Source organism: Epinephelus moara, chromosome 17 (assembly GCF_006386435.1).
Source record: "Epinephelus moara isolate mb chromosome 17, YSFRI_EMoa_1.0, whole genome shotgun sequence".
Classification (NCBI taxonomy): Eukaryota; Metazoa; Chordata; class Actinopteri; order Perciformes; family Serranidae; genus Epinephelus; species Epinephelus moara.
In genome coordinates, this window is record NC_065522.1 from 14,569,078 (window position 1) to 14,594,362 (window position 25,285).

Consider the following 25,285-nt stretch of genomic DNA (forward strand, 5'->3'; position numbering starts at 1 on the left):
AATGTATCCCCTGATTTACAGACGTCTCTTTTGCCATTTTAGCCAATGGGGAAAAAGTCTTTTGGGCCACCGGGCATCATGAGACTGATGTAATTCCACTGTTTGACCACTACAAGAAATAGCTTCAAAGCCTGACACAGTAACTGGGCGCCAAGGCTGTACTTGGGCCTAGCAGTGCTTTGAGCTAAAGCCAAAGTCTATGAGCTTTAAATAAACTTTGGTATATGTTTTTGCACAATATAAGAGCTTTAGATTTCCCCATCACATTAAGAAGGAATCTTTTTATGGCCAGAATGAACTGGAGGTTTTTCACCAACTTAATTTGCATCTTAGCATGCTCAGTACAGTCGCACAAAGTGTGGCTGAAGCTGATGCGAATATCATTTTGCAACTAATGTATTGGCCAAATTGAAATTTTGGCCTGATAGTGGCACTCGAGGAAAATGTAAGGGTGAAAAACTGATAAGCATTACAGACACGGTGGTGTTACAGGAAAACTTAGGAGATTATTTAAGTCATCCTTTGGGCATTCTCGGAAACAACTGGCTATCTATCTGATGACAGTAAGCCTCTGGGGGCAATAGCCAATATTTCAGGGTTCCCGTGTAGACAGCGGATATCTGGGCCAAGACTTCCTCTGCTGTGGGGTGGTCATTTCACCTTATCTACATAAACAGATATCTGCATATGAACACAGATAAGTAAGCTAAATCATTGTCCAAGCCCCCAGGAACAGCGCCAGGTTTTGAAGCCAGTTTTTTCATTGTGGCTAAACATGGAATTACTACTTCCTGGTCTGCACGTGATACCATGGGGCCAAAAAAGACTTTTTCTATACTTACATTGTAAAAGATTTTGAAACTCTAGAAGAGCCACACGATTAAATCATTCAATCCACATTCAAGTTAACAGAGGGCTAAACTGGAAGTATTTTTCATACTGCGGAAATTTAGTTGTTTTGGAATCATGCGCAACCGAGCCATTTTCATAGCATTGAATGGCACCCCGTCTGCAACGTTGTATTCCGCTCGATGTTGTTGTCAAAGTGTAACTGGTGGGTTCCAAGATTGCATTTTGGTGAATGCGTTCCACCTGTTTTTCTCTCCACACAGACTATTTACCTGCTGCTCAAATGTGATAGGTCAATACTACTCCTACTACAAAAGGACTACGAACGCTTCCAATACCCAAATTATCTATCCTTGGCCACAGATTCTGCATGCATATGCATATATTCGTTTATAGAGCTTATTCTCTGGGCGCCATGGATATATGCACCAGATTTCATAGCAATACATTCAATAGTTGTGATACTTTAATCTGGATCGAAGTGATGGACCCGTCAACCAGTCAACAGACTGTCATCACCATCTACAGAGCCATGACAGTGGCATGCCTGAAAATTCCTTCTGTAATTACCATTTGTTGACTCTATTGGCCTCACTAGCTGTAAAATGTGTAATTCTCTTGAGCTAACACAGTCTTCTCAAAGTTACTGACTTCTAAGCAGGTTTCTTTCTTTGTCACTTAATGATGAAAGTATCAGGTTAAATATTTTCTGCTTTTTAAATGTCTGGATCAAATGTTACCCTGTACTCTGTGATACAGCTTTCATGCCAACCACAGAGACACGACCATGCTGTGACTTCATTACAGATCTAGTCCTTTTTTCCTGATTTCTGGGGTATGTGATAATTAATATGTGTTATCTGATGCAGCATGATATTAAAAGGATTAGAACACCTGTGAATAACCTTGCAATGCATGCTGTAGTTGTCATTGCAATTGTGCTCAGTTTGATGCCTCTCGAATCAAAGGACTCGCAGCACAAAGGAGAGAGCTGGAATAAAATGTGGTCTCATAGAAACGCTGGAAAGTAGGCTTAGGGTGGCCTTTATCATAATTTTAATTTTGTCCCAGATTCACGCCCACGCTCTCCTCTGGAGTTTGCTTTGTTGCCATGCGGATAAGCATGGGTAAAAAACACTGTGGAATTGGCAATAAGGAGATAAGTGACTACCATGCAGAGACAGATTGTGATATTGGCTTGATTTGAACACTTTTGATCTGTGGCATCTTTTCTTGTCGGGCTTCTTTTTTCGTAACGACAGTTGTCAAAACAAACAAGGTCCAAAGAGAAAGATGCTTCAGAAGTGCTGTTTATTTTTTAAATTTCCAGTCTGTGCGTTAACATTTTTAGATTTACAGTTTTTATTCTTTATTTCATGTCTATGACTCACACTCAAATGTAGACACTTGTTCAGACACCAAGCACTGCGGCCATGCAGGTGACATCGACTGAGTCTCTGTTTCTATCTGTCTTCAGGTCGCACCATCATTTTGTCGACGCATCACATGGATGAGGCAGACATCTTAGGTGATCGCATCGCCATCATCTCCCACGGCAAGATGCGTTGCTGTGGCTCCTCACTCTTCCTAAAGAAATGTTTTGGCAGCGGCTACTACCTCACTCTGGTCCGAGAGGGGACTGAAAAGATGACAGCTCAGCGTAATGGCATCATACACAGTCAGGCCAAAGAGGTACAAACAGAAAGTATATGTAGTTTCTGGTTAATGCTAAGCTACTCAACGTGGAACCTAAATGGAAAAAAGCAACAAAAAAAAAAAACGTTTTAAAGAGACAGTTCACCCCAAATTGAAAATGCATGACTGTCTTCTTATGTGTGGTGCTGTATATCAGTCTAGATTGTTTTGGTGTGAAGTGCCAAGGCCACAGAGATGTCTGCCTTCTTTTGAATATAATGGAACTAGATGGTACTTGGCTTGTGGTGCTCTGAGTGCCAAAGAATTCAACAGCAATGTCTCTTTCCAGAAATCTTGATGCTGTAACTCAAGATAATCCACAGACTTAGTTGTCAGCAGTTTCATATAGGAACTGTTTCCTTTCTACAGAGATACATCTGCCAACTGTGGCACTGTGCAGAAGGATGAGTGCATCTACTGCTAGCTCCCCGAGCACCACTGAATTAGCTAATAGGGTTAGGTCAGTACAAAAAAAATTCAAATCGGTTTGATATTAGGCCAAACACCGACTAGACCTGTATATTGAATTTTACCAGGTGTTGCACTTGACCCAGCAGCCGCTCCAGAGTGGAACAAAATGACACCATGTCCCAACAGAGTGTTTCTCTATTGCGTTGCATCACATAACATCGGAGCACACTGAATCCATGGAACCATTTAAAAGATAGGTTAGTAGCCTACTTACTATCTTCCAGTGTTTGTAACATCACTTTTTAAAAACAGAATACATGTTTTAAATTGTGAGTTACTTGAAATTACACAAAATATAGTCAACAGGAATAAGCTTAGCTTGTTATTAGCCATGGTCATTTGCCGTCACCTACCAAGAACCTTCAGCTCCCTGGTGGTCTTCCTTTAGCCAGCCTAATCTAGCACCTCTGAGTAAACATCTCACGCTATCATGAGCATAAGCCTCTCCTCCATGAATAGATGCACGCTTCCTTCTGCGTTGTGATACAGCTACAAGGTGTAGTTGGGTAGAAAGAAAATAGCTCCTACTTGAAATTGAAATCCTGAGTTAAATTTTAATAATTTTTTTTCTTGCTGCTTTGCACACTACAAGCCGAGTGCCATCTACTTCCAATATACCAGAGAGAGGGGAGACATCTCGACGGCCAATATCTTTAACACTAGGCAACTCACACCAAAAACAATCTAGACCAGTGGTTCCTAACTGATCCAGCCAAGGGACCTGGACACGCCAGTTGGGAACAACTGATCTAGACTGATGAATAGCACTTCAGGTAGGAAGAAAAATATGTATTTTTCATTTTCTGTCACTTAAATATTCCTCTAATTACGTTATCAAAAACCATTGTTTGGTATCCTCAAGGATATTTCACCAGTGCACATGGCTGCTGTCAGACACAACATTGGCTGTGTGATCTCATTATCTTCAGATAAACACAAATTTGGTGATTAGGGCCCCTGCCTGACCAAGCAATTACCCTTCTGTTTTATCCCTACTGAAATACTTTCCATAAAACTGGTGTAATTGGAAGGGGATCATTCCTTTTGACTTCATGCATCAAGCAAAGAACTTCAGCTGCAGTCCCCTTTGACACAACAGTAACCTCTCTCTAGTCTATTATTGAACATGGCTCCCTCTGACTCTTCTGAGTGCTCTCTTTCTCTCTTGCCGCCCTCCCCCTATAATGATCTGTGTTTAGTCTCTCCCAGCATGAGAATTGGCAAACGCCTACGTGCTGGATGATACTAATTGTCACCGGGGAGAGGGGTGATTCTCGCTTTTGCTCGCCAATGGCGCCTAGCACACTTACAGTTTTAATCAATAGGAGCAAATGAACAAGATGCACTGATGCCAGCAGGGCTAGAGCAATTACCATTAGTCTGCAGGCTCTTTGAGGCGAGCGGAGTCATTTGTTTGAAACAAATAAATAAACATGCAAACACCTTTTGTGGGCAAGGTTGAACAGTACCTTCTTTCCTCGATGACGACTTTGTAATTCAGTGGAAGATTTTGCAATTACACAGGCAATATAACTGGGAAACAGAGCTGGACACATTTTGATTGGCCTGATCCTCATCCAGTGTGATTAAACTCCATTTAATAAATGTCATAAAGTTCTTGCAGTGACATTTATCGTACCTTTGTTGAAATTAAAATGCAATTGTAATTTGTGTGTATTGTCTTAGTCTGAGAAGATTGTGCCTGCCGGGTACATTACAGGTCGACCACATTGTCTCACGCATACAGTTTTGTTTAGAGCAATTAAATAGAAACTCGTGGATGGCATCCATTATTCCATTAATGTGAGAGAAGAGTTGTCGAGGAGGCACTGTTCATCATTCTAAGTGGTAAGGCTTGATAAGGCCTTTCTAATCCAATTCTTATTAACAGGAGAAAGACTGTCCTTCGAGGAGCAGCAGCCCGGATGATGGCATCGGCAGCCAAAGCTGGAGCAACTCTGATCCCTCAGGTAGAAACTTTATCTCTGTTACTGCCAGGCATATTTTAGGATTAGCACCTAAGCTAACCTCTAAACCCATGCTGTATCAAAAGGTTGTGTTGGTATTAGGGCTGTACCCAAGTCAGAATTATGCCAGTCCAAATCGGATTTGGCTGTTCAAAACGAATCTTAGACTATTCATTCCTCTTTTTACGTAAAGAGTTTGAGAGTTTGAACAGAGTTTGGCTGCACGTTCAGGGTGACAGTGACATACACATAATATAGTAACCAAGTCAAGTTAGCTGAAACAGAAGGTAGAAGTTAAGGCTATCTTGATCCTCTCTTCCTCTGCACATCTGCTTCTGTCTTACTCAGACTCACTCTGCCTGTACAGAAGAGCAGCGTGAAAATGAGGAAGGCACACTCTGCAGCTAGACCTTGGGACCACAATGTCCTAGAAGTGCACAGCAAACTGGCTGCCAAAAAACAAACAAAAAAAGACTAGTTGACTTTAAGAGACCCCAAGTCCACTGAGGAGTCTCCGATTGATTATTCACATCTTTGACTTTCAGGAGGGCAGTCTCAGCTGGTACAACATGCAGTTAAACACCAAAGTGTGCGAATATTTCTGTAAAATTTAATCCAAAAGTGAAAATTCTGTGTAACTATTACATATAAAACCTTAAGTAAAATGTGTAAGATACCATAAAACTCACACTGACTTAGGTGCTATAGCTCAGCTCCATGTCAGCCTTCTTTAAAACAACACAAGAGTCTGGGAACACATCCAAAACAGGCAAACAATAACCATAAAACTTCTTAAAATAGCATGTGTGCTGAACATCCATTTGCTCATAGATTTTTTCTTTCTCCACCTTTTACAATACAAATCCAATGGACACCACAGGAGTAGTAAAGTAGCTGGTGCCTTTAGATGCTGTTGAAATGTTCTAACTATTGGTAGAGTGCACTTTAATGTCCCAGTAAAATGGTAGGTACAAATGGAAAAGAAGGATTTTTAGTGATAGCGAATGAGTCAGGAGAGCTTTGTGAGTGCTGGAAACTAACTAGGAGACAATATGGACAATGATAGACATTTGAACATTAAACTATGGTGAAGTGTATTTTGAACATGGTATTTCAGAAATTATGACAAATTCCCTGCAAATGAATGATAATAGTGATCAAAAGCTCCTCTCTAGCAGCATTACCTAACATACTAAACTTAAGCATTTTTGTGCATTAAAGAAGAACGCAAACCTAACAATGACAACCTCAAAAACACAACTCATTTAGTAAGCACGTTGCCACTCGTGATCTAAATGTTATATTAGCTTAATTGATGTACATGAAACATAAATGTCAAGCTCTAAAAACCCAGCGTACACAACCTACTCAGCACCAAACAGCAGACAGACCCCATAAGAGAGTAGCTGGTGAACACAGTGGAGCATTTAATACCTTAAAGGAATGCTTCAACCACTTGTTGAGTGACCATTTGTATATTAATTTTTAACCGCAACCTTAAAATCGTGAAATGGTGTTTTTCCCATGTGCCTTCACACTGAGCAAAGGTGAGCATTCTTCATGAATTGAAGGAATCAGGGTCTGCACAACAGCAGCAAAACTTTTGTTTACAAACTCTCATACAACTTGTGCAGTATAAACCAAGTCTTATTTATTCAGTTGTATTCTAAGTGCTTTCCAAACACATGCATCTTGACTAAAATATTAGTATCCAAAACACTCAGTGCAAATAGTTTTACATGTACAAGGAGCATGTGCATTTAAACTCTGCTTTCAGATGCAGATGTGTGCACAGGCGGCCTACTTGGAAGTTTTTGAAATTGTAATGTTATAGCAAAAATGCATGTCTTTAGGCAGTACTGAGCATTGGATAAATGAGACTTGGATTATACTGCACAAGTTGTGTTAGAGTTGGTCAACAGATGTTTTAAAAGTGTTTTGCTGTTGTTAAATGCGGACCCTGAATAATTCATGTAATGAAGAATGTTTGTCTTTTTTGGATTCTCCGTTCACCATGAAGATATGCCAGGAAAAACGTTTTCTTCACAAATTCAAGGTTGCACACGGTGAGTACTTAATTCTAAACATAGTCATTTTGTGGGGGAAATATTCCTTTAAGAGCCAGATAATACACTCAAAAGTTGAAGATCTAAAAGGACAGTGAATAATGGACTTTCAGACAGAAACATGATTCCAAATAAATGGTCATGCTCCTCCATAATTGCTGGATGAATAAAAAAGCAACTGTTTGTTAACAAGTTAGCCATATCAGCTTAAAATAAGAAGATATGTTGTGTTCACAAGTTGTTTATAATTCCCCTAAATCTCCCAAAATCATCATGTAGGAATAGGATTTTGTACTAGGGTTTGACTTTTTGTACTTACGCTGTCTTTTCCATACTCAAATAATAACATATTTCTTTTTTAGCAGTGCTGTACAGTGGTGATGGGGGGTTAATGGCATGTTGAGGATGTTGCTCTTCATAGTTATCAACCAGTTACTCACTGAGCTTACAGTAGAGTGTGTTTGGCAGATGATCAAATGTTATTTCCCCTGACCTTATTCCAGTTTTTCCTGATTGAATTATATATATGTGTAAAGAAATGCAGAGACACAGCAGGAATGGGACAGATATCACCCGACTAAAAAAACGTGTGAGATGCTGGTGATTTGATTTGTTTTGATCATTCTCAGCCTTGATCAAGTAAACAAAAGTACTCATGCAAGACATGATCAGAAGAAAATTCTTAGGTAGGCTCCAGTTTATTATGCATGGGAAATCAATCAATGCCCATACCTTCAAAATGATTATACACATGACGGTTAAATATAAGATAGAAAATGCCATAAAAGTAATCACATTTCCACAAGTGACAGCACATTTCTCTTTATTACCGCACACACACACCGGCAAACCGACAGAAACACACACTCATTTTCACAAATAATTCAGTCTGATGTGTGAGGCAGATCCATTTACTTCTTCATAAAGCACCAAGCCGTTGGTTGTTAAGCTGCAGTAATTATGTATGAGAGGTTCTGGATCAATAATGGATGCGATGCGTTCTGCAACACTGTCCTGATTGATTCTCACTAAGACCCAGCTTCAGAATGGATGAGGCAGGAGAATTATGTCCACTGATCTGTTTCAGTATGTTTAAAGGTCACTTCAGGTATGTTGTAATCTCCATATATCACACAGTGGTTTTTCAATTTTTGGTGGCAATTTCTGCGACATTATTCTGTATCAACACTGGGTATAGACACTTAAAGAGTAATTTTGCAGCAGATAGCAGTGGTTCATCTTGAATTATCTGTCCATTAAATCACTCTACCAAAACATCTTAATTGAAGAGGATGATGGACACATGAAAGGGAGGAAAGAAATATGTACTTTCCACAATGCTTTGCTGTTTGTGTGAGTGCATTTTTTGCCATCTTTTGGTGTTTGTTTTTGTGAGTAATGTTGCGGCTATCGCTCCAACAGATTTGACAGCTCTGGGTCAAATTGTGCGGCGCCACGTCCCTGAAGCAGTCTTCTTGGAGAGCATCGGTCAGGAGATCACCTACATACTGCCTTATGGTGGAGCCAGAGATGGGACCTTTGCCCTGCTCTTCCAAGAGCTCGACCTGGCCATGGCTGACCTTGGCCTGACCAGCTACGGCATCTCTGACACCACGCTAGAGGAGGTATACTAAGCGTGGGAGATACAAGCATGCGCACATATAGAGAGACAGTTTCCACACACACAGGAACATAAAAGTACAGATACTGACAATGTTGCCCTTGTGTTTCTCTCCTTTTCCTCGTGTTATTGGTGCAGTTACACACTATACTTTTTTTCTTCTTCTCTCTCCTCTTCTGCTTACTGACTTTTTCTGCTTCTCAGAATCTGTACATAAGCAGTCAAATTTTTGGTGGACTCAAATCCATAATCATACAATAATCACAGAATTATGGCACAAATTGTGGCTAAAGTACAGCAAATGTGACTTATACAAAAAGGCATTTAATTTACAAATAACTTTTGGCTTAACTAATTGTACTAACAAAATCAGTTTAAACATAGATGGGCAGTTTAAAGGTCCAGTGTGCAAGTTTTAATGGGGATTTATTGACAGAAATGGAATACAGTATAAAAAGTGTGATTCATGAGCATGTAATAACCTGAAAGTCAAAATTGTTGTGTTTTCGTTATCTGAGAATGAGATGTTTATATCTACATAGGAAGCAGGTCCTCGTCCGCCATGTTGCACTGCCATATTTTGACAGTAGCCCCAGAATGGATGAGCCAAACACTGGCTCTAGTTAGTGCCACTCGCGTTTTCGGGTCGATCACCGTAATTAACAGCCCCTCCAGGATGAAAAGCGTCAGAAAAACACAGACTTTACTGGTTTAAATCACCACGCCCATTTGTTGTGGAGAGGATCAGATGTCTGCAGATCATTTGACTCCCTATAAAAGCCTCATGGATGTTTGGATCTTGTTATCAGAGAAAAAATGTCAAGCTGAACCGCCCTGGAGAAACACTGATTTTGACCGTGAAACTGATTTATCCACGATTTTTACCAATTTATATCACCAGGTTTGTTTGTTTTAGAGAGGATGAAACCTCTGCGGATAGTTTGGCTTCTGGTAAAAACCTCTTCCATGTGTGGTTTAGAAAACAAGTGAGCACACATTAGGAAGGACAGGCTGAACAGCATTGGAGAAACATTAATTTGGAATATGAAACTGCTTTATTCAGCATGTTTACCAATTTTTATTCACCTGGTCTATTTGTTCTGGAGAGAAAGAGACCTCTGCGGATAATTCCGCAGATTTCTCTTCCTAAACAATGGACACTGACGGAATTCTAACCGGGAGAAGATTCAGGTGGTAGCATACTGCAGGCCTCACCACTAGATGCCACTAAATCCCCCTTAATGTTCCACACAACCCTTTGAATAATACTTAATAAATACCTTTCTCTGTAACTTATTAAACTAACAAAATATGATTCTCACCTGTCAAATGATTGTCATTACAGAAGTTGCAGATCCATTGGTTTCTATCCAGCCTTTTAAATCGTCCAGTGACTTTAGGAATTCTGGTGTTCACTGTTTGCACATTACAAATATCCTGCCTGTACTTTTGGTTTTCATACAACAGATACTTTGTTTTAATTCGACATAAATACCCCATGATGCCATGCCTCTGAGCTCAGTTAACCACTTCTGTATGAACCGATCTTTCAGCTTCTGTTCAACAGTTAGTTTCAACCAGCTCATATTATCACACTTTTGTGTGAGCCAGAAGTGAGACATCATCCAGTATCTGCTTAACTGCAAGACCCATGGGGACACATATACACCTATATTATGTAGGCTGAGCAAACAGGTGTACATTATTTAACTGAGTGTTATTTCTTTACCTTCTATCAGCCTCCCCCGGTAGCCAATAATTCTCTTTTCAACTGTGATACAGAGCGGGCATCCTCCCAGCTCCCCATACACCATATTATTGCAGATTGTCATTTTAACTTTAATGGTAAATCCATCCAAAGATGGAAACATTACAACAAGCAACTTAACATATAAGCCAATAACTTAAAAAATGATATTTATCTATAAGTATTGGTTTTCACTTTGAAAGGAAGGATGCCAATTAAAAATGTATGCAACAAAACAAGGGTGTATTTCTTAACTCATAAAAACCCAACGCTGAAGATTGGTTTCATGATATAAAACAGAAAAAAAGGGCAAATTTACTAAATATTTAAGGCTACGAGCTAAGATCATCTGAAGTAACATACAGTAAGTATTTGTGAAGTTACGTGGACTGTGTAAGACCACACTGGGTCATACTTACTGAATAGCATTAGCATTATGACATTTTACTGCTTTCTCCATAAGCATAGACCCAGTGTTCTAGTAGATGTAGTCATATTATTGTCTTACACATACAGTACACTGTCTTATTTCTCCCTAAACAAATGACTCACACAGTATTTTGGCATCCAGACTAGTCTTGGATCATAAAGCTGAGTGACTGTTGGTTAAAGCTCTTCGTGTAACTCACACTCAAATCAGACACTCCTGGCCTGCAGGCGATGTAAATAATTCCTTTTGAATTTCCCAAATTCAGACACGACAAGGTTATTTCACCCGTACATGTTTGCTTTTGAAGTCCGACTACACTTGGATTGAAATACGCGGTGATTTTCAGTGTACAGCACTAAAAAAAACAAGGGCTGATAGATGGGATGTTCCATGGAAGTTGGTCATATAATAACAACCCTGGTTATTGTTCTGAATAGCCTTTTTAAGTACGTTTGGACTGTTTTATGATGATATTTTATGTATTTGACTGATGTAATTCAGCACATAAAATCACATTCAGTACAAATTATAAATTTTGTAGGCTCGGCCAGAAGTGTGCGGAGGGCAGATGTGGAAACAGGGCTTAATTATGCACAGCAGAATGAGAAAAGAAAGGTCACTTTGAAATGTCTCACAAATAAGGAGATTTATTTATTCTGACATATGGCTTGAATTAATAAATGAAGTCACCAAGGGCACTTCTTTTAGAGAGGCCAATTGGCAGGTGCTCAAGTAAAGGTTAGCGTCTCTGTGGATGCACAACCTTGATCTGATTCTAGGCAGAAACTTGACAGGGATACCTGGCATTTGCATCAAATCTGTGTACACTTATCGAATGAATTTGAGTGTGACAAAAAAAAAGCTATAGTAGCAACTTATGTAGACTCACAAGTCAGTCTTTAAGTTAAGTTTAAGTTTATTTACTTTATTAATCCCCCTGAGGGGAAATTCAATGTTTTCACTCTTGCTTGTCAATTACACACAGGTCCGAAAGACATACACACATGCACAAACAGGACCTATACATACACAAAGTGGAGAGATGTCAGAGTGAGGGGTCTGCCCTTGGTGAGGCGCCCCGAGCGGTTGGGGGGTTTGGTGCCTTGCTCAAGGGCACCTAGTCAGTGCCCAGTCCACGCTCCATATTTTGGTCCGGACGGGGACTCGAACAGGCGACCCTCCGGTTCCCAACCCCAGTCCCTATGGACTGAGCTACTGACACCCCTAGACGCTTTGCTTAACTAAAGACTGATGTCTTTCTCCTTGATTTTGTGTTTAGATGGGCGGATACAATTTCAGAGTTTAAAAAAAAAAATCCCCACGTTGCAGAACCAATAGTAAATCCACCAGGGCGGTCCTTCGGTGGTTTGCTGAACTCTTGTGCTCGTAAACATAGTCCGACTGCGTTAAAAGTTTTAAACAAAGTCGCTGTAAGTCCTTCATTTCCACAATCTTGTGGACTGAGCACACGTTTGATAAAATGGAGGTAAACCTCTCGGCATCCATTTTCAACCTCGGATGAGAAAAGGGGGAGTGCACATTTCCAGGAGGGCGTGTTCAAAAATGCAAGAGGCGTTGCTTTGTTGCCGGCCGTTTTCTCTGGTGTGTTAAACACACTTTAGAAAGGAGTGTCCCCAGACTATCAGAAGGCGGAGATCTCTGATTGTCTGGTGGCGAGACTACAACTTAAGTATCATAAGTTTGCAGAGGTTGTGCTTGGGTGTGTGCTTATAAGGTGACAGGAAACATACTGTAACTCTCATCAGATACTATATTGACACATATTTTATTCATTTTGCAGATATTTCTTAAAGTGGCGGAGGAAACCGGAGTTGATGCAGAAATACAAAGTAAGATGAAATTATGATTGTGTATTAACACATGTTAGGGGGATAAACTATCTGGGATGTCTGTAGGACACAGTGATGTAGCATACTCCCAAACACAAACACTAGTGCTACTACTTTATGTCTGTCATGAGAAAAAACATTTATATCACTGTTACAGAACCAGGGTGGGTCAACACAGCTTGGTGTGAAAGCCTAAGATGCATGAAGTTAACACGTACGCAAGCTGAAGTCATCTTCTTGATGGAACAATAATTTTGCCACCATTGCTGACATAGCTGACATTTTTTCACATATTGCACCAAAAAAGAATTAACCTCTCATTTCTTCATTTCACCGACACAGTTAGCGTTTCTTTGAAGCAAGAATCCGTCTGGCACACAAGGCACCTGCACAGTGCTGCTTAATAATACAGAATTAAGTTGAAAGCTACTCACACCATTTGTGAGCTGTAAAAGAACTATTACAATCAGCACTTTGATTTGAGACAACCGACCAAGCTCCAAAGTGGCCATTTGTGTCCACGCTGCAGGTACATCATTCAAGTAGAACACAAACAAAGAAATTGAGAAAACTTTTTTATTATGCTAAAAGCAAAAGACTTATTCTTAACAATAAATGCTGAACACAAAGAAATTATATTAGAACAGATAAATTCATCACATGAAACTAAGCAAAAGGCAAACTTTGTGGCAGTGTTTGCAGGAGTGAGTTTGTTATTAGATAGTTATTTCAGAGGGAAAAGCAATTTTTCTTAGGTGCTTGTTCTTACCCCTTTGTATGCTCACATTACATGTAAGTGTGGAATTACACTGTGTTATCAACCAATTCTTAAATATCATTGATGGATCTCTGTGGATAAATCTCCCACTGCCTTATTTTCAGCGTTTTTGTCTGTGTCTAGCACCAAACAACTTCAATTTTCAGTTTAATCTCAAAATCCGATTTCCTCACGTTCCTAAAACACCTGGGTTTGTGCTTTTACAGGGAATAATACAGCGTCTTGCAGGGCAGGTAGCTATTCTTATTGTTATTTATAACCCTAAATTGGGTCAGGCCAAAACAACATATCTTATTTGTATTCCCATAGCAACAAAGGAGCTGTTGGTGAGAGACTGCAAAGGAGGCTCCCGCACATCCAAGCGGAACAGCATCGCCAGCGTCCACATGAAAACAGAGCAAGCCTCTGGAATGAGTGGCAAGTCTTCCCAAATCTATCACACAGTTATTTGTCAATGAAGGAAACTCAATTAAACATTTGGTCATTAACTTAACAATACAGGAAGTTTACAGATTGCGAGAACTTTTTCTGTTTATTCCAACCTAAGGATTGTTTCTTTCTGTTTCTCCTGCAGAATTAAAGGGGATCACGAATAAAGTGGAAGGTAGGTGCTATGTTTCATCCTTTCTACAGACAATCTTGGTTTTATGATAACAGCAAGTCTGTTTTTTCACATGCCTTTCAGTCTTCAATTATGAACTTCATTTAGTTTGGCTTCAATTTGGCTGTTTCACCTCAGTGGCCATTTTGAAAAGAGGGCATAAACAAGAGCTCTTTCTTCAGAATAAGTAATTTACGAACAGAATTTCTGTCCAATCCATACAACATTATCTAGCCTGTCTATTCAGCTTTTCAATTTTGCCCTAATGAAAGAAATTCACTTTCATACAATGCCTTTCATCATGAAAATGGTTTTCAATCAAAATATGTTTTATTGTCTTAATGGCTACTGTGACTATAAAGTTCTTCTGTTTTAAGTGGAGCTGTTCTTGGAGAGTGTGAGATATAAGATAAGATATCAACAAAGCCCTCGTTTATCACCTTTTCTCTCCTGAGCATGGATGGCTACCAAGCACAGGCCTAGTGGCCCACAGTGCCAGGGGCCCTCCTGGCCTTTACCAGGAGAAGACCTACAACAACCACAAAGATACACAAAACAACTACAGAGACACAAAATAACCTCAGAAAGACACAGAACGACCAAAGAAGAAGAAAAAATACATCAAAGACACACAAAATGCCTTCACGAGAGACAAAACGACCATAAAGACACAAAATGCCTTCACGAGAGACAAAACGACCATAAAGACACAAAATGACATCAGAGAGAAACAAAAAAAACACAAAAAGGTCTCATATGACTTCAAAGAGACAAAAGGAACGTAGGGATTTTCAAAACAGCCACAAAGACACACAAAATGACATCAAGAGACATAAAATACCTCCAGGAGACACAAAATCACCATAAAGACACAAAATAACACCAAAGAGACACAAAAATAGACAAAGGTTGAAAATGACTTAAAAGAGACACATATTGAGTTCAAAGAGACACAAAACAAACAAGAAATGCCATCAAAGAGACTCAAATGACCAAAAAGATTCAAAGTGTTTTCAAAGAGACACAAAATACCACCAAGAGACATCAAAATGACCATTAAAACACAAAATGACATCTAAGAGACACAAAATGACATCAAAGAGACACAAAATTATTTCAGAGAGACATAAAATGACCAAAAAGATACAACATGACATCAAAGAGACAAAAAAAACCTTCAGCAGACACAAAATCATCCTTAAAGACACAAATTGAGTTCAAAGAGACACAAAACAACCATAAATGCCATCAAAGAGACTCAAATGACCAAAAAGACTCAAAGTCACTTCAAAGAGACACAAAATACTTTCAAGAGACACAAAAACGACCATTAAAACACAAAATGACATCGAAGAGACACAAAATAATTTCAGAGACATAAAATGACCAAAAAGATACAAAATTACATCAAAGAGACACAAATTGAGTTCAAAGAGACACAAAACAAACAAGAAATGTCATCAAAGAGGCTCAAATGACCAAAAAGATTCAAAGTCATTTCAAAGAGACACAAAATTATTTCAGAGAGACATAAAATGACCAAAAAGATACAAAATGACATCAAAGAGACAAAAAAACCCTTCAGCAGACACAAAATTACCATAAAGACACAAATTGAGTTCAGAGAGACACAAAACAACCAGAAATGCCATCAGAGACTCAAATTACCAAAAAGACTCAAAGTCACTTCAAAGAGACACAAAATACCTTCAAGAGACACAAAAACGACCATTAAAACACAAAATGACATCAAAGAGACACAAAATACCTTCAAGAGACATAAAATGACCAAAAAGATTCAAAATTACATCAAAGAGACACAAATGACGAAAAATACACAACTTCAAAGAGACATAAAATACCTTCAAGAGAGATAAAATGACCATAAAGACACAAAATGACATCACTGACATCAGAGAGAGACACAAAAAAAAACAGACAAAGGTCTAAAATGACTTAAAAAAAAAAGGATACAAGTAGAGTTCAAAGAGACACAAAACAACCAGGAATGCTAGAGACACAGAGTCCCTTCACACAAAATGACTTCAAAAAGACATCAGAAGCCCTTTTTAGATAGGAATTGTGCAAATTTGCAGGAAAGCCCAATCAGTCTTTTGTCAGCATTGGCAGTACAAAAGCAAAATCAGGGAGTGCGGAAAAATGCCACCTACCTACTTTTGTTTATACAGAATGCGCCTTTTTCGGGGCAGTGGGGGTGTGAGCAAGTAACACAAGGTGTAGCTCAGCGTGTGACGTAAACAGTGACGTGGGAGGGGAGCCGCGGCTAGTCAGTCCGTCGATTCTCTTGTAAGGTGGCCCGTTCTTCACCGTCCCCGTCATGTGATGGTTAATGGCCCCTCCCGTTGCGGAAGGCCACCTCGTTCTTTCTAAACGGGTTCCGCCAATATGACTACCCTACAAGGCGGAAAATTGGGTACCTCGGATCAACTCGCCAATCCGGCTCTGTGTGTCTAAACGCTCGCAGCTTGCCGGCAAAACAGCCCAACATTCGCGGAAAATCTAGCAGTGTAAAAGGGGCTAGAGAGACATAAAACACAAAAAGATCTTAAATGACTTAAAAGAGACACAAATTGAGTTCAAAGAGACACAAACTAACCAGAAAAACATAAAATGAGTTCAAAGAGACACAAATGGAAGACAGGGAAATTCAAAACAACCAAAAAGACACTAAATAACTCCAAAAAGACACAAACCAACCAAAAAGACACAAAATGACCTCAAAGAGATATTTAACGTCTGCAAAGATACACAAAACAACCACACAGAGGCAATGCCACCAAAAAGTCTGTGTTTCTTGCTCCTGTGTAGGAGAGGTAGTCAGGCCTTTTTGCATAGTCCACCAGTGCTCCTGAATCACGCCCTAAATACCATTTCCAAATTCATGATATATTTAAAAAATAGTTGCTTCACTGAGGGATGAGCTAATGCAGCTGTCAGGTTTAACACTTAAGTTATATTTGATCAGGCCATTAGCTCCGCTGGAAAGTGTGCTCAGCAGCTTTTTTACATATGCATAGATGATAAATAACACGGTGGGTTAATGTCCACTCCAGACTTAAAGAGGAATGCCAGTGTCAGCGGGAAGGGATCCGCCGTCATCACCGGATGGAAGCTGATCAGGAGGCAGTTCCTGGCGCTCTTTATCAAGCGCTTCCACCACGCCCGAAGGAGCCGCAAGGGACTCATTGCCCAGGTAATGGCCTCAGTCTGTCATATTGATGGATTGAAGGGTTATACAAGGAGGGTTGCATGGGAGGATCAAGGTAGGATTGTGTGAAATACATGTTGGCTTTCAATATCAGTTAATGACAAATATGATAGAGTAAGCTCATTTAAAATCTGAAGGGAAAAGTCATGTCATCCATCTTGATTTAGTCAATAGTCATGGAATTTAAGTTGTGGGAGAAGAAGCTGACATAGAAGGCGGTATATATGAAGAAAAAAGTTAGAAAAATGTGAACAGCGGCACCAAGAATGATGTCATATTAACAGGAGCCTACATGTACAATAATCATCATTACTCTCGAAGGATTACTGGAGGGACTACAGGGACTGAAGATGGCGTGAACATGAAGTGTTTATTGCTGCTGTGGAGGAGATTTTAGTTCTGATAAATCACTTTCAAGCAGAAACTGTCAATACCTGGGAGAAGAATCGTTGCAGCCCAAATTGGGACAATTTTATGAGGTCTCAGCTTTGCATTTTGACAAATGGGACAATTTTATGAGGTCTCAGCTTTGCATTTTGACAAAATAAAAAAAAAAAATCATGCTTCGTGTGGCCAGAAAACTCTTGTGCGGAGTGAGTCGATGGAACGTGTTTCTCTGGCTTCAGTTACAGCAGCGTCAGTAACACCTGATCACTGTGATTGTCACCAGAAAGGCAAAGTGACACCCGTGATTTTTTTCCCCCTCATTTTCCCCCACGCTAATCATGTGCTTTCGTTAGCTACGTATTAAATGTGATCGCATAACAATTACAGAGATGACAGACTGCTATTAGCCTATTAAGTGTACGTCTATATTATTTTGTTCCTCATAAACACAATTTCAAAAGTCAAAGCTAATAAACAGGCGCTATTTAAACAAGTCAAAACCAATTTCGGAAAGTAGCAATTTCCAAGGGACTTAAATGGTTTTTGTCCCCCCAAGTTCTAAAAAGTGTGTTCTGACTTAAATTATATTGACACGTCGCCCATCTAGATTCATAGTGTGTTTGTGGATATCATGTAATGCCATCAGTTGTGACAGCTGCCATGATGCTGAGATTATAACTGGGAAAGCTCATGCAGCTCACTCTTTTTCGCTGCTGTGTGAGCTAGAGAAAGAGAGAGAGGGAGCAGTGTTTCACCTTTGCAAGGTGTATGGGTTCTTCTTGTAATTTGCTGCAGTACCAATCCCCATTAGTCACTGTCAATCTTGGACGTCCCTCTTTAGTGGGGACGCAGAGCAGGATGGAAGGATAAGTGTGTGTGTGTGTGTGTACGTACAAAGGTGCATATTGTCTGCAAGGGCGCACCTCCTACCTCTCCCTCTTTATTCATTTGGCTAAAGGTTTTTTTCCTCCCATCATGTCAACAGCTCCCATTGTCAGCAGATATGATTGTGTGGTGAGGTAATCTCCTCGAATACAAGCGGTTAGGGGAATATAAAAGAGATTATGGCATGTAACACAAAAGCAGTGATTTATGGGGATGAAAGTTGGGGACGGGCGAGCGTTGGCAATGTCAGAATCAGGGAGAAGCAGTTAGTGGTTGTGTTACGGTGGATGAGCTGAAGGGTTCTGGTGTTTGGAGCTCAGACTGAACAGACTACAACGCCCCTTTCAAGCTGCAGCCTCGCTGTTAGGAAGCAGATGATTTGCGTTGTGTAACTCAGACTATTTGTTGTTTTTTTAATCTAATTATCGCTACAGCATGGAACAGGAGGCTGCCTGCAGTGAAGTACTGTATTCTTTTTGTTTACCGTTGCGGATATAATTTTTCTTTCGGAAATCACAATATATTCACTAACTATTTGTTATGTTTTGTCTGAGCGCTTTGAAAGGAAAAGACCACATTAACACATCAGTAAAAATATCCAGGCTGCTGCTATTATCCACTTTAACGCAAGCTGCGGCAATAAATTCACAAATGAAATAGGATAGACGTGAATGTTTGTTGAGGAAACAAACTCAGTCTAATGAGCCATTTGACTTTGCAGGAAATAAAACACATCTTAATTGTGTTTTGGTGTTTATACCCAGTTTGCATATAATCCTGTCCTCCTCTTTAAATCCCCACTAAACTTGAGAATGCGCTAAACTCATGCATTGTTCATGGGGGCGCCTTGCCTTTGTGAGCATAATGACTTCTCCCCGTTTTTTTTTGCAGATCTCTCTCAATGGAAGAAGTACCAGCTGTCACCTGCAATTACTGTTGAGAGAGAAAGAGAGAGACGGAGCAACAGAAAAAAAGAATAGTTCTTTTGCGGTCCGCCATTAAGCTTTTCAGTCTCATTGCTGCTCTTTATCTTTCCTCCAAGCACATTTCCATGGCCGTAGCTCCATGCAGTAAATTCCGGATTTTCAATTGTAGCATCTTGAATTGGCCTGGCAAATTGCATGCCCCGCAATTAATCAAGTGTACGCAAACCTCCCCCTGCTGCCGAGCGCGCCCCAACCTACAAGTGATTAAACATTAAAGATAGCTTGCATTTTTCCCACTGACCTTTTTGTCAGCTCTAACAATGAAATGAAAAGAGAATTACATGACGGAGAAAAGAGGATTGGAGAGGGTGGTGTGTTGGAGAGGATAGGGGAAGCATAGCAGCATCTGCTTTAAAAAAAAAACCCACACACACACACAAAAGACAAGAGAATAGTGAGAAACTAATTATATCTGAGTGGCCAGATGATGGTGGCAGTGTTGGAAGTGTTTAATCAAACTCATAAAGCGTGCAGAAGAGCCCAAACAAGTTGGTGAGGAGCATATTAATGTGCATGCGTTATCGCAGCGGTCCTGTGTTGTTGTTGATTGCATCAGTCATTTTGTTGCACGTAATGACAGTGAGGGGGCTCGGGGAGGGAATGATGAAATTGATCTCGCATGGAATCTTGTGCCGTCGTGCTTACACTTAAAAACATCTGTATCAGCCATGTAGACATGTTCTGTTTCAAGGAGGCTACCTTTACCACTTATAATTGTGTCATTGTATGTTGTAACATTACTGCGGTCGTAGAATTAACACAGCCTGTTTCCACAGTAAAAATGATGCACATACTGCTGTACTTGTGCACTGTACCATAGCTGCAAATGAACCTTTGAGGCAGAGAATTTAAAGGATTTATTTTCTTGGATTAACTCAAGTTTCTCAAGTATTCATTGTAGCCCTTGGAGTGCACAGCATGCCTTTAAAGGGACACTTCACGCCAAAATCAAAAGCACATATTTTTTCTTTTACCTGTAGTGCTATTTCTCAGCCTAGATTGTTTTGGTTTTAGTATTCAAGATATCGGCTGTAGAGATCTCTGCTTTCTCTCAAATAGACAGGGAGTAGATGGTACTTCACTTGTGGCACTCAAAATGCCAAAAAAAAATGCATTTAAGCCCAAACACTTTCAGTATAGTACCTTTGGAAACTAAAGTAACCCTTCAGACATGGTACCTAGACCCTAGAGTTTCCACTGCAAACAGTACCCTTAAATGTGGGCGGGGTTGTTGTCACTCCCTGCTCCGTTCAGGACTCACTGTCCATCCTTTCATTTTATAGTTATGGTTTACCAACAGGTAAAACTCTCCACGGTATGAACAGTGGTTACATGAGCCTCAAAACCAGCCACAGCTCAGCCCTGAGCAGAGTGACCATCTGCTATTGACCAGTCAACAGACTGCAGTGTTCACAGCTCCACCTTTTAGTGCCATATCTGTGTGCCAGGTACCCCAACAGAGGGGGGACCAAAAATGGGGACACAGTGGAACAGTTTCATTGGTACCATCCACAACTTTTCACAGTGGAAACGAAAAAAAGCTCACCGAACTGAACTGAACCGTACTGTACTGCTTGGTGGAAAGGGGGCTTTAGATAACTCAACAATAATGTATTTTACCAGAATCATGACCTGGTTACTCAAGACTATCCGCAGACCATGCTGTGAGAAGTTTCATGTTGGAACTGTACTTTTGACCAGACTACACCCGCCAATCATATCACCACGCAAAAGAGAGTGTGCAAATACTCATGGACGAGAGGCTAGTGCTTGTGACATGGATGGAGATTAAGACACGATTGGCTTCCTCCTGGGCTGAGCTGTAAAGTTAGCAAGCTCAGAGGTGCTAGGTAAGCTAGCAGTAGGTGCACACTTCCTTTTGCACGATTACGTTTATCAAGTGTACTATCTGGATTATTATTGTAGTATCTTGAGTAACTAGGTCATGATTTCTGGAAAGAGACATTGCTGTTGAATTTTTCAAATGCATTTTTTGTCACTTTGAGCACCACAAGCCGAGTGCCATCTAGTTCCATTATATTGGGGAGAAGGCAGACATCTCTACGGCTGATATCTCCAACACTCAGCCACTCACACCAAAACAATCTGGACTGATAATCAGCACTACAGGCAAGAGGGAAAAAGTGTACTTTTGATTTTGGGGTTAACTGTGCTTTTAAGCTGAAAGTGAAAGTGCTAAATTGTGCAGTTTTGTTTGGTGCATTGCATTACCTTTGTTTTTTATATGTGGTTCTGTTTTGTCAGTGTGGTTTAGGAGCACAGCACAAGAATTCATTTATTTAGGAATTGCTTCCCTGAAAAATACACCTGATTTTGTTGAAATCTCTTGTGTTTTTATTTATTCGTGAAAGATTTTACTTCAAAAGAGTTTCCGGAAGCAGCAGGATAAATGTCTGAAGCGGATTTGACCTTGTCACTGTCCTCCTAGGTGGTCCTGCCTGCTGTTTTTGTGTGCCTGTCTCTGATCTTCTCACTCATCGTCCCGCCATTCACTGAATACCCGAATCTGGAGCTGCAACCCTGGATGTATGATCTGCCTCAAACCACCTTTTACAGGTAATCACGTTGTGATATAATATATGATTAACTGTAAGTGTTGTTTTTGTAAGTTATTGTGACATACTTTCCTTAAAGTTAAATAGCTGCTCTGTTTCTGAATGACGTAATGCACGCAAAAATGTAATTACTCAGGAAGAATAGAAATCGTCCAGTGGTGATTCCTCAAATAGCAAATAGTGTTTACTGTTATTCAGGAGGTGTGTGAATAATTTGAGGAAGTGGTTAGTTCTCGTAGCACCAGCAACATGGCAGAGTAGATGAACAATAGGCTGTAAGAAACTTAAATTTCAATGACAGAAAATCAAAGGAAAAAGATGTCACAGTGCTGCTCACGCTGTTTGATCGCCAAGAGATTTTTTTTTTTTTTTTTTTTTTTTTAACGCTGCTGAGGTCATCAATCTGGATGCTGTCCCCTCAGTGGTGGCAGCTTGCTATTCTGTCATTGAGAATCACAGCCATACTTGGTGACAAGGGATGGCCCTGGTGGAGTTCAACACCCACTGAATACAAAATGGAGTTATCGCGGAGGGTGTGGACTGACATAAAAACAACACATAGATGTGCAACACTGTGAATTGCTTTTTAAAAAGAGCCTCACCTTATGAAGTACAGCGCTTAATGACTGAAGACAGAAACATACTCCCCCTATGTGTTTATTTACTTTATACGGCTCAAAAAGGATTTTCGGGTGTCTTTTTGATTTTATTTTACTGGTAACATCTCTCCCTATTCACACAAATGAGCTCAGAATTGCTGCAACATGATTCATCCTTCACGATAACAACAAAAGGGCTGTAAGAATGCCAGATGAATTCTAATAAGCATCACTCGTTACAGCATCTGCCCAAACCATCAAACTAATCTTGACACTGTATTCATACTCTGTTCTTTTGACATGAAGCTGTCGTTGCTTATCCACCCGGCAGGTGTTTCATTTCCCCTGGCAGCACTTTGTAGAAATTCACTTTGAAGATGTCAGGGCACAATTAACTGTAACCTGAAACTGGTTTATTTAAGATACTATCTCAGCACTTGGTCAGAGTGAGATTCTACTCTCTCTCTTTTTTGTACTTGTTGATGTATTAACTGTGTACACTTTGTTTGCCTTCATCATGGTGAATATTTTTAATGCTTTGCTTCATTTTGCAGTAGAATTGTGGAGTCATTTTTTATTTATTTGGTTATATTCTGACAGTATCAGTCCACAACCGCTGATAACTGACTGTGCACTTGCTGAGCAACTCACACAGCTATTATCAGGCATATTTATTTTTATGCTCTGCATTAACTGGACCAGTCTCCTCACAGTTTTGGCATCATATATACATACTAAAACATCTATTACACATGAACATGCAGCTATATCCATTCACAAAAATTAAGAAAGCATTACTTTTTTAAAGAAAAAGCTTGAATCTTAAAATAATTCACTAAACTTGGAACTTATTTGCATTGAAGAAACTCTTAAGCACTTTTAGCTCTTGAAAAAAGACAGTTTTTCAAGCTGTCTAAAAGCACAATGATTTGCTTTTCCTCCAGACCTTTTTTTCTGTTTCCTTGCCAAGAATGCAACTGAAACATTTAAATGTAAATCTTGTCTCTGTCCGCGGTACTAAAGCATTCAGTCTCTTTCCCTCTCCATGGTGCTGAAACAGTCAAACCCAGTCTGTTTGCTGTTACTACTTCTGCCACTATATGACTCCCTCTGTGACCACTGCAGTGTTCATGGGTTTGTCATTAACAGTAGGAGTATCATGAGAACCAGTACTTGGGTACCAAGTGGATCCCAAATTTTTGGAAACATGACAGTACTCATTTTTCTCCGGTATTGTAGGTGCTGTAGGCACCAGGGATGCAATTCTACTGGTCTGGATGGGGCACCATTTACTAGTGCTGTCAAGAGATTATAAAAATGGAGAGATGAGATTTAAATTCATTACGTTATTGTGGCAGATGATCAAAAGATTGATATATATTACACAAAGTGGTTTTATAAAGTCATATTTATTGTTTTCAACAATAACACACTTGAACACAGATGCAGTACACCTAGCCATTACATTCTATTGTTTTTGAGATTAGTCCCAATAAAGAGTGCTGCAACCTTCAGTCATGACATGTCACCTTCATTAAAAGCATAGCTGCAGATTAACGCAACAATAGATGTAAAAACACAGAAACAATACATCTGTGATCAGTTTCCTAATTTTATTTTAACAATTTTCTAAATTATTTTCCTCATTTCCAATTTCTCATTTTATTTCATGGAAGTGATCAACGTTACAGCTGTAACAGTTTATAGAACAGTTTTGAACAGTTAGAACAAGAGGCTGCACTGCACTCCTTCTCGTGGCTGCTTGCGCTTTCCCTGTCCTTGCGGCTGCAATTTGCGCTGTGTTCTCTTCTTCAAACTACAACACCCATAATTCATGTAGAAACTGCTGCAGCCAATGTGCAGCCGGTGGGAGCTGCATGACAACTCAACCACCATGATCAGTTTTTAATGTTTTATCAGGCAAATACTACTCCAGACTCTGCTCTAGTGTAATTTTCGGGACAATCAGGGCAGGATTCAGGATTCAGGACAACTGCTTGGATTTCGGGACTGTGCCGAAATCCAAGCAGTTGTCCTGAATCCTGAATCCTGCCCTGATTGTCCCGAAAATTACACGGAGGTTGCCGGGGAGGTCAGATACTTGCGTGCTAGGGCAGACAGTTTTTCATAGGCTCCTGAGTGAGCAGACCACCACTGCAGGGGACAGTCATCAATGCTGATGCTGGGCTCTACTCTGTAGCACTGCAGCTCTCCCACAACTCAAGCACAAAGAAGCCCGGTGGTATGCCTACAGACGGATTTTATAAAAGGCAACTCTGTGGCATACAGAAACAGTAAAGTTAGAGATTAAAAATGAGATTAAAGCGATCAAAAAACATTAAACGTTAAATATGGCTGTAATTAATTATTAGCAATTAACGCGATAATTTGACACCCCTAGCATTTACACCTTTTGTTGTAGTCTGCCATTTAATGCCAAAGGAAGAAGAAGAATGCCTACTAGCATGTAAGAATAATATTTGGATGATGGTGGCAAGTGCAGCTGTATTGACAGCTCTGCTTCAACATGTCAAAAAGAAAAGTCTTT

The 25,285-nt window shown here is 40.0% G+C and overlaps 1 protein-coding gene across 2 annotated transcripts in view; it reads left to right on the forward strand.

The window, feature by feature from the left end:
- The window catches only part of LOC126404152 (phospholipid-transporting ATPase ABCA1-like), a 209,821-nt gene that overhangs the window by 82,354 nt on the left and 102,182 nt on the right, over positions 1 to 25,285 (forward strand). For both annotated transcript variants that reach the window (XM_050067165.1, XM_050067166.1), the window contains exons 23-30: positions 2,327 to 2,541; positions 4,907 to 4,985; positions 8,471 to 8,673; positions 12,648 to 12,696; positions 13,784 to 13,891; positions 14,049 to 14,078; positions 17,150 to 17,289; positions 22,012 to 22,139. In XM_050067165.1, the coding sequence (XP_049923122.1) occupies positions 2,327 to 2,541; positions 4,907 to 4,985; positions 8,471 to 8,673; positions 12,648 to 12,696; positions 13,784 to 13,891; positions 14,049 to 14,078; positions 17,150 to 17,289; positions 22,012 to 22,139 (952 nt within the window). The remainder of the gene's footprint in view (positions 1 to 2,326; positions 2,542 to 4,906; positions 4,986 to 8,470; positions 8,674 to 12,647; positions 12,697 to 13,783; positions 13,892 to 14,048; positions 14,079 to 17,149; positions 17,290 to 22,011; positions 22,140 to 25,285) is intronic.